This window comes from Gobius niger, assembly GCF_951799975.1.
Source record: "Gobius niger genome assembly, chromosome: 12".
NCBI lineage: Eukaryota > Metazoa > Chordata > Actinopteri > Gobiiformes > Gobiidae > Gobius > Gobius niger.
In genome coordinates, this window is record NC_136863.1 from 16,273,023 (window position 1) to 16,283,431 (window position 10,409).

The 10,409-nt window shown below is 42.3% G+C and overlaps 2 protein-coding genes across 2 annotated transcripts; one reads left to right on the top strand and one right to left on the bottom strand.

Annotated features, from left to right (window-relative positions):
- Positions 1 to 47: 47 nt before the first annotated feature.
- Positions 48 to 1,055, bottom strand: exosc6 (exosome component 6). Its single transcript, XM_079568121.1, has 2 exons — positions 703 to 1,055; positions 48 to 630 (listed from the first exon to the last, which is right to left on the bottom strand). Exons 1-2 carry the CDS (start codon positions 981 to 983, stop codon positions 90 to 92), a joined length of 822 nt encoding a protein of 273 aa, XP_079424247.1. The 5' UTR covers positions 984 to 1,055; the 3' UTR covers positions 48 to 89.
- Positions 1,056 to 2,006: 951 nt separating this feature from the next.
- On the top strand, positions 2,007 to 10,039 carry aars1 (alanyl-tRNA synthetase 1). Its single transcript, XM_079567503.1, has 20 exons — positions 2,007 to 2,088; positions 2,762 to 2,914; positions 2,995 to 3,183; positions 3,257 to 3,402; positions 3,540 to 3,731; positions 4,056 to 4,200; positions 4,277 to 4,422; positions 4,828 to 4,936; positions 5,023 to 5,173; positions 5,249 to 5,373; positions 5,625 to 5,769; positions 5,854 to 6,032; positions 6,110 to 6,223; positions 6,313 to 6,519; positions 6,632 to 6,816; positions 7,059 to 7,167; positions 7,589 to 7,702; positions 7,779 to 7,985; positions 8,232 to 8,345; positions 9,299 to 10,039. Exons 2-20 carry the CDS (start codon positions 2,771 to 2,773, stop codon positions 9,476 to 9,478), a joined length of 2,901 nt encoding a protein of 966 aa, XP_079423629.1. The 5' UTR covers positions 2,007 to 2,088; positions 2,762 to 2,770; the 3' UTR covers positions 9,479 to 10,039.
- The last annotated feature ends 370 nt before the right edge of the window (positions 10,040 to 10,409 follow it).

Consider the following 10,409-nt stretch of genomic DNA (forward strand, 5'->3'; position numbering starts at 1 on the left):
AATAAATGTGAAACTGACAAATATTGTCAAATTTTTATTATTTCAAACTCAAATGACCTTACAGTAGAAAAATGATTTTAAAATACACTTCAGCTCTCGGGGGGTGGTGGCGCTGCCTTACGCACTGCTTTGGTCAGAGCTTGCTGGATGACTGGGTACAGTTTATAGCATCCTTCGATGCAGGTGCGTACGCCAGCTGCCAAAGTCTCTTCAGTCATTTCCCCATCAGACTGCAGTCCTGAGATTTGGTTCAGACTAGGGAGAAAGGCCACAGTGAGGCCACCTTGATTATCTACTGAACCACTGCTGTTCTCCTCCTTGTATGTAGGATCCACCACAAAATAGTCGCCATCCTGGCGCATAGAACAGCCTAGCACGAGGTCATACATTTCGATCCCTGCATCTGCAAGAGCCAGGGATGCACACGTGACGGCATGGGCCAAAACTGAGCCATTGTTTTCCAGAACCATCACATTGACCTCGATTTGTGACCGGGGATACTTGTGGAGACACACCGCGGGCTGTAGACTCTCAAGAACCATCAGAGAGAAGTCCTTATCCTGACTGCCCTGGATCCACGAACCCCTCTCAGGACAGGAGAACGGAGCAAACCGCATGTCTGCAGTCAACCTGCGCAAATAACAGTCAATAATCAATAGTCAAAAACAAGTCAGAAAACGATCGTGTGAATGTTACACGTACCTCCCACTTTTCATATCAGTTTCATCTTTACGCTCTGTCTCTCTTGGTCCATAAACACAGCAAATCAACTTTGTATGTCCAGCCTCTATATAAGCGGATCCTTTGGCCTGACTAACAAGTCCGCAGCGGACGAAGACGGGTCGAATATCTGCTTGGTCTGGCTGACGGCCGTCTGCTCTTTTCCCGAGAGAGAGGATCTCAGCGGCTGGAGGTCTGCGCTGAAACACAGATGGACTTTGGGAAAGCTCTGGGCCTCTCACTCTTTTAGTATCTGTTGGCATGTTTCATCTAGTTTTCAGCGGTGTTTACGCGGATACGTTCATAGCTGCGCGTGCGAAATGGTGTAACCCTCAATTATGTTCCTCGGAAAATTATGGCGCTGCACTTCAGTTCCACTCACATTCTTCCGTGTCTTTTATTTAGTATTTAGCTGCAGTGTTGGGCAGAATACTTTGAAATGGTTTTAGTTACTGAATACTTGCCTCAAATTGTATTTTGTAACGTATTACATTACTTTGTCTAATACTTTGAGTTTGGGAATGTGATGTCATATCGCTAAGCATTATGGGATTAGCAGCAATTGTAAAGTAATGGAGATTTTAAAAGTTAAAATACTGGAGTTATTGTTCACATTAAAACACTTGGACACCGCGGTGTGTTAGATGTATTTACCAAAAGTAACTCAGCTGCTAACAGAGTTGTTCCACGGCTTTTTTCTCTCCACTTTTTATATCGTTTTTAGCTAATGTTAGTCAATGGATATGTATACTAACAACTGCAAAGATGGCTGATCTCCATGGTAACTGTGGAATATCCCGAACTCTTGTAGAATACTTTCACATTGACTGTCATTATATTATTTATGTATGAATATGACGTATACGTTGTTGTCACACCTGTTATAAACTCACTTACCATTAATGAGGAACTCAAAAACTCTCTTGGCAAATGCACAGGAGCGGCAGATCACAGCGCATCATGTGACGCGCTCGTGCAGTGTTTGTATGAACTGACATAAGACTTTCTTTATCTTCTGACGATATATTATCAGTATCATTGGGTGAAATTTAAAAACTGTAAGATACATTTTGCTTCCTTCCTTGTATGACATGAAACTTTCTTTGTATGAAAAACAATCTAAGAATCTACGCTTCATTCATTGCATCAGCCACACCGGCGCGATGGCAGCGGCGGGCTCGACTTTGACAGACAGTCGGCTGCACCAATCACAATGGGGTTTGTACACAAGGGAGGTCCGGTTTATCCAATGAGGTGTGGCCATGGGCGGAAACGTTTCTCTGCACTTTCCTCTGGGTTGTGCAGCGTGGGCTTGAGCGGTGGCACTGGGAGCCTTTGGACACTCATTCTCCAACGCTATCTACTTCTGTGAGTATTAGCACTGGGATATATGTGTTAAAATAGTGTTGGCTTTAGCTTTTATGGTGCTGATATCATGCAGAAGTTATAGTGTGGTCGAATGAGTGGAATTTGTAGTAGCTGTCTTGCTAACATTTAACAGCTAGCCTGCTAATGACAGGTAGATCTGCAGGCAAGTTGGCTGATGTAACTCAACATAGTTTTGCTGTGTTCGTTTGTTTGTTAATGTTTGCTCGTTGTAAATATATTCCGTAGAGAAAACAAATACTGCCAGCACTTTCGTCCTTAAATTTAGAAAAATATGTTGTTTCAGCAGCCTCACCCTTTTCAAAACAAGCTTCTGTTTTGAGAGAGGTGAGCTCGCACAAAGCAGTTTATTTCCATCCCATCACAGCATAGTCTCCTGTTGTCAGCAGTGAGTATTGGTAGTCAGGATGGGGACATCAGCTGTTTACTGTCCGCTTGTCGTCTCGAGAGATCAGGAGACACCGGTTGTGTGATTTCCATTCGCAACGATTTCCCACGAGGCTGGTGTAGGGTGTTAAGCTCTTTTTAATTAAAGAACTACCTCTTTTATTGTCACTGAAATCACTAACATTCTAGATATTTATTTTCAGTTTAATGATTTTCCATATGTTTTGACTGTGGCCAATATAATACAGTATAACATGCCTTTTTGCAGAGCAGACAAATGGACTCTTCTTTGAGTGCATCTCAAATTCGTCAGAAGTTTATTGACTTCTTCAGTCGCTATGAACACCATTATGTCCATTCATCAGCCACCATCCCCCTGGATGACCCCACACTACTTTTTGCCAATGCTGGCATGAACCAGGTACATATTAGTGACTTGCATCTTGAATGCAGTAAATGTATCTCAAAGTAATTGGTAATTTATCTTTTTCATGATTGAAGTTCAAACCCATCTTCCTGAACACCATCGACCCATCTCATCCAATGGCCAGATTGAAGCGTGCCGCTAACACGCAGAAGTGTATACGTGCAGGAGGAAAACATAATGACCTGGATGATGTTGGTAAAGATGTGTACCATCATACATTTTTTGAAATGCTTGGCTCCTGGTCATTCGGAGACTACTTTAAGGTATTTCAATCAGTTCTTCAGTAATCCTTCTTGTCTGTCCCTGTCTATATTTATTTGATGTTTAACTTTTCAGGAACTGGCCTGTAAAATGGCCCTAGAACTTCTCACAAAAGAGTTTGGAATTCCTATTGAACGCCTGTACGTCACTTATTTCGGAGGACATGAAGATGCCGGCCTGGAGCCTGACTTGGAATGTAAGCAAATTTGGATGGACCTCGGGTTAGTATTGCTTATTTTTTTTCTAAAAAATATATATGTGGAAAATCTGTTATTGAAACTTTGTGTTGACAGTAACAAATACAGATACATGTTGTTAACAAAACCTCAAAGTTGATAAAGTTGTGGTCTGGTGACAGGGTTGACGAAGCTCGTATATTGCCTGGGAGTATGAAGGATAACTTTTGGGAGATGGGTGACACTGGCCCCTGTGGCCCATGCAGCGAGATCCACTTTGATCGCATCGGCGGACGGGACGCCTCTCACCTGGTCAACATGGACGATCCTAATGTTTTGGAGATCTGGAACCTGGTGTTTATCCAGTTCAACAGGTAATAGCTTTTATGTTCCAAAAATATTTTTTTGTCAACGATGCAAGGTGCTTCATTAAACTGAGCTGTCCGGGATTAATTTTTAACGTTAGCCTAAAATTAGAAACTGATTTTGTTGTGACGCAGGTGAGACCGGTTTTACCTTCTTGTTTTTCCCGTTTTGTGAAACCATAGCTGCATATAGGTGGTTAATGAATTCTTTTTGGCAATTAAATTCTTCTAATAAAGTGACAGGGTGAAATAGGCATATACTAGTTAAGAAAAACATACCTAGTAAGCAATTAATCCAATAAATAATGGACCTTAATTTTGTGAATGTAACAGGGAGTCTGAGACTGTGCTGAAGCCTTTACCAAAGAAAAGCATTGACACAGGAATGGGTCTGGAGCGGCTGGTCTCTGTGCTTCAGAATAAGATGTCAAACTATGACACTGACCTGTTTCTTCCATACTTTGAGGCCATTCAGAAGGTGAGAAATATAACCTTGATTGAGCCTAACAAATGGCTTCTTTCCCAGTAAGCATTTAGATCTTGATTTATTCCAGGGCACAGGCGCCCGATTGTACACTGGTAAAGTGGGTGCTGAAGATGAAGATGGCATTGACATGGCTTACCGTGTGCTGGCGGATCATGCTCGTACCATTACCATTGCCCTGTCTGATGGTGGACGGCCTGACAACACAGGAAGAGGGTGAGGAAGTCACTGCATTTGGCTCTAGATTTACATTTTTTTGGTTTGGTCCATGTTCACACCCATTGTCAACTATGTATTCTGTATCATAAGCCACTTCACTACAGATCAGTCAACCTGTCAAACTATTTCCATGTTAAAGCGCCTCACATGGAATGTGTCTGTTCACTCTTTATAGATTTTAACTCAAACTTGAACAGGTCTAATAGGTGGACATAGTAGAAGTGCCACTGGAGAGTGGTACACACTCCTCTGAGAATCTCACTTTGAACAGTTCTGGATAGACCGAGCGTGGCTGTGTTCAGACCAAACGGCTTTCATATTTAATTTATAGCTCTTTTTCTGTTGACATACACCGTGAAGGAAAGCGTTTCAAATAATCTGTATTTGTTATTTCCTCTTCAGCTATGTGTTGAGGAGGATCCTCCGCCGTGCTGTAAGATATTCCCATGAGAAACTTGGAGCGCAGAGAGGCTTTTTTGCCTCGTTGGTGGATGTGGTGGTTGAGTCCCTTGTGCGTATTCTCTTCTGTGTGCAACGTCTTCATCTTCTTTTAATTTTAATGTAGATGTTGTAAGACATACTGTTACTGTGTTCCAGGGTGACGCATTTCCAGAGTTGAAGAAAGACCCAGATATGGTGAAAGACATTATTAATGAAGAGGAGGTACAGTTCCTCAAAACCCTCAGCAGAGGGCGGCGTATCCTCGACAGGAAAATCATGAGTCTTGGCGACTGTAGGACTATCCCTGGTGAGATGCTGAGAAAATCGATACAGCTCAAACACTTTGATTGTATTGATCTATAAAACTATAAACTGAATGCAGGCGACACAGCTTGGCTGCTGTACGACACGTATGGTTTCCCGTTGGACCTGACCTCCCTGATCGCGGAGGAGAAGGGTATGGAGGTGGACCTCACAGCATTTGAAGAGGAGAAAAAGGCCGCTCAGGTGAGAGGAATTGACTTTTTGTCCCTTTGGCCAAATGTGTTTCTGCTCTTTCCAGTCTTGCACTGGGGCAGAATCTAAACAGTTTTATTTAATTTACACTATGTTTGTAATAGGATGTTTGGCATAAACGACCATAAATGCTTGTTTTTGATATTGTGCGATTATTTTCTGTAAATGTTTCTTTATTTTTAGCAAATGATATTTAATATTTTTGCTTTGGGTTGGTCTATAACCTCTTGTTTTGCTTGTAGCTTAAGTCACAGGGCAAGGGTGCAGGGGATGTTGATCACATTATGCTGGACATCTACGCTATTGAAGAGTTGAGAAACAAGAATGTCGCAGCCACTGATGATTCTCCCAAATACAAATACACCTCGGACGATAAAGGCGACTATGGTGCTTTGGTTTTTCTTCTAGCATCTTTTTGAGCTGTGATGGTTCACCTTTTCACATGAAGCTTCCCTCTTCTTTCATTTACAGTGTTTGAGCCGACCTCAGCTACAGTTCTTGCCCTGCGCCGCGACCGTGCGTTCTGTGAGGAGGTGACCACAGGGCAGGAGTGCGGTGTGCTTCTGGACCAGACCTCCTTCTATGCTGAACAAGGAGGACAGACGTTTGATGAGGGCTATTTACTCCGAGAAAATGACAGTGCAGAAGATGTGAGTGCAGTGATTTGACTACGCTTAAATGTTTAAGTTTGACTCTGCTGAAACAAAGGCTTTTGTTGACATTACAGCGTATGGAGTTCTCAGTAAAGAATACGCAGGTCAGAGGAGGCTATGTGCTGCATATAGGCACCATTTATGGGACACTTAAAGTTGGGGACCGTGTCACTCAACACGTAGATGAGGTGAGTTGCTGCAAAGGGCTTCTTGTTTCTCAAAAAGAAAAAGTTGCTGCTGTTTTTGTAACAATTCTCTCCCGTTTCATTTTCTTTAGGCTCGTCGCAGGCCCATCATGAGCAACCACACCGCGACACACATCCTGAACTTTGCCCTACGGGGGGTGTTGGGTGAAGCTGATCAGAGGGGCTCTTTGGTGGCCCCAGACCGCCTGCGTTTTGATTTCACCGCCAAAGGAGCTCTGAGCACTGGAGAGGTCCGACGCACCGAGGAGATCGCCTGTGCCATGATCAGGGACTCTAAGGTTAGTGACCTTTTAAGTCTACAGAGTACAATACTTCATTGTTTGTGATAGAAATCAAGTATTATATTTAAAATATTAAATACATTTTGCCTCAATTGTGTTGTTCCTGTAGCCAGTGTATGCCATGGAGGCCCCTCTCGCCGGTGCTAAAGCCATCCAGGGGCTGCGTGCGGTGTTCGACGAGACGTACCCTGATCCTGTGAGAGTGGTGTCAATCGGGATCCCAGTTCAGGAGCTGCTGGACGACCCCAGCAGTGCTGCGGGCTCACTCACCTCCATCGAGTTTTGTGGAGGAACGTAAGTGTTTATAGTACTCATTCTTAGTTAGTTATAAAATGGAAAAGATTGATTTCATTAAGCTAGTACAAAGTTTGAGTCACTCTGTCAAACTTATAACATATATTTTATTTCACAAATGTTGAAGCATGTTTTGATATTGTGAGATTTGATCCAATTCTGCTACTGCTTGGTCCAGTTTCGCTGCTATTTACCCAGTTGTTGCGGAAATTGTAATCTGTTTTGTTGGTCTTTGTCTGCAGCCATCTACAGAACTCGGCCCACGCTGCTCCGTTTGTTATTGTGTCCGAGGAGGCCATCGCTAAGGGCATCCGCCGCATTGTTGCTGTGACAGGAGCAGAGGCCCAGAAGGTCAGCTCTCACACCTGCTTCATCTGATGCTTATTCACCATGCAACATGACTGTGTACCCCTGACTGTGGTTAGCAGATTTTTTTAACGGTTAGACACAAATCAGGTACGCTTCATACTTCTATATATTTGTCTTCAGTGTCTAGAAAGGAGAGATGTTTGTTAACTTTACCAGAGTTTACATACTTTAACCTCTGGTAGTTTTTGTAATCATTTGTTCTTTACACCGTATAAAGCAGCTTTTCATGAATCATTCCCAGAATCGAATGACAGTCTGGCTGTTGTAAACCATATTTTTGTATTGTAAGCATTACTAAAGCGTTCCACACTGACTAGTTTGTGATTTTCTGTCTGTAATTCATGTGTTCAACCCTAATTATCCAGAGTCAATCTCTCTGACCCTTATGTGCTGTATCCCTCAGGCCCAGAGGAAAGCTGACGCTTTGCGCCAGGCTCTGGCTGCTCTGGGAGACAAGGTGAAACAGCAGAGCACACCCAACAAGGACATCCAGAAGGAGATCGCTGACATGACTGAGGTAGTTTTCATTTCTCATTACACACAGCACATGTCTTAGATATGTGCGGCTTTAACATGTGGCTTCTGTCTTGTAGTCTATTGGTACTGCAGTCATTTCACAGTGGCAGAAGGATGAGATGAGAGAGTCACTAAAAGGCCTTAAAAAGATCATGGACGATTTGGACCGCAACTACAAGGCTGACATCCAAAAGAGAGTCCTGGAGAAGACCAGAGAGGAGATTGAGAAGAACCCCAACCAAGCACTACTTATCATGGCGATGGAACCTGGAGCCTCCGCAAAGGTGAGTCACAGTGCACAGTAAATTAGTTTGATATCACAGAGTACTGCACCTGATTAGCATGCGACCGAACACTTTATTAAAAAGAACTCTGTTGCAGAGCACTTTTCTTTTAGCTTATCAGATAGTGTTTTCACCGGGGACCAAATCAGTGCTGTGTGGCCCATTAGTTCTGACCTTGGGACATCGATAGTGCTGATAGGACACTTTTCTCTGTTCTTGTTTACTTTAACCTCTGCTTTTGCCCAGGCTCTTAATGAGTCGCTGAAGCTGCTAAAGACCAACTCACCTCAGACCGCGGCCATGCTGTTTACTGTCGACCCAGACGCCGGCAAGATCACCTGCCTGTGCCAGGTCCCACAGGTAAGCACAGCCAACACAGCGCTGGTTTATAGGCCGTAATTATTTTAACAATGTCCTCAAACTGCTGAGTGTCTTCCTCACTTCACATAATGAATTAAACCACACCTCCACTTTCTTCTCAACAGGCCAGTGTCGGTAAAGAAAAATATCTGAATTTGCATAAGATTTAATCATAGTTGGACTCATCATACGCACACTGTTTCTCGTTTAAATAAATCATGAAGTATAATTTCTCAACCTGCTGCACATCATAAATAATTAACAATAATAAATAATGAAAATGTGCCCTTTCAGTAGTCTCACTATTTCAGATATTCTCTTTACGGAATCGTCAACAATATAGTTTCTGAACATTGAAGTCGCCTCCTCTCGATTCAGTTTCATCGTTTTTTATATTGTTATACACCTGAAAGTCCCATTCTCAACAGTAAGGCTGACATATATGTCACCAAATTACCGTTATATCCGTATTGGGTGGCACAATATCCATATTGCAAAAGCAGCATCATCACTGCCGTCTTTTATCTGACTGAGATGTGCATATTTATGTGAACAGCCTATAATAGAAAAGCTTGGTTACTTTTAAACGTGTGCAATACCTTTGGCTATTTTTTGCTTTTTGTTTCTATTCAGCTCTGTTTTTTGTTGTTGTTTAGTGAATTAGTCAACAGCCCTGGTTAATCTCTTGAAGTCATTGTATATTTCTCAAGAAGGTATTGCTTTTTCCAGGGGATGGTTGGTTATTAACATGGATGACCAAAGCCGTTTATTGTGAATCATACTATTCAAAGGTGTAGATGTTAAATCTAGCCATGGGAGGTGTTATTTTCTTCTGTTTATATATATTTTTTTTACATTGTGAGTATGTGAAATATGATTGCTTTACAGTATATCCCTGATCCCTAAGTTTGGAGGGAAACACTGAAGCCTAATTCTCTTTTGTTGATTTCCAGGAGGTGGCCAATCGTGGCCTGAAGGCGAGTCAGTGGGTTCAGGAGCTGTGTCCTTTAATGGACGGTAAAGGCGGAGGGAAGGACATGTCTGCTCAAGCTGCGGGCAGGAACACAGAGTGCCTGCAGGAGGCGCTACAGATGGCCAACGAGTTCGCACAACTTAAACTGGGAGAAAACTGAAGTGCAAAAGTGAAGGGTTAAGATCAAAAAGGGATCAAAATGTTAGTCCTGACTCATTCAGGCATTTTGTCAACTAACCATGTCATTTCTTCACTCATTTGGTCAGAAGAAACCGCTAAGCTAACAGAAAATGAGCCTTTATTTATTGTTTGCATTATGGAGGTGATCCAGGAAGACAGCAGCACACAACATCTCAGGCTGTCAGATGTGATCTTACTGTCTGGTTCCTTTTAAACTGCATGTGCACAAAGGAGAAAGGCCACTTGCAAATTTGATACAACAGCCAACTTGGGTTAACCTTTTTTAGTATGTAATGATTTAGTTCTTTCTGATGCACTTTCCTTCACGTCTCTCTAAAGATTTTAGGCACAGCTCCGTCCATCTGTGTGACTAGAGCCAGAGTTCTCATGGATGGCTGGATTTTAAAGTTGTCCATGCAATAAATGTAACGGTCATGCTGTTTGCCCACTGTCATGTATAATACCACGTTTCATGTGTCCATCATGTGTAACTTGACATTTAACTGTTGAGTTTTATCATTGTAGCTTTTCATTGTCAATGGGAATAAAATAAATTCTGCTCAATGGCCTGATTGTTGTTAGCTATTTATTAATCCAGAACAGGGGGACTACCTAGAATTACAGTACAGAGAGTCGTATTGATGAGATAGACACATTGAAAAACATGAAAATTCTATTTCCCAGGAATATAATGAATTGAAAATATATACATTTTAAAGATACAGAGCATTGTTGAAATTCAGTGCATTCAATCTACTCAAGAGGACGGTTACTTAAACTAGTGGCTCCCAAATGCAGCCCTCAGACCAAGTTTTAGTGGCCCTCAGGCTTCTTGTACACATCCTCAGAGATGGTACTTTTACAGCAAGTTTAATGATAAAAACTCAAAAACTAACATTTTACTGTGAGAC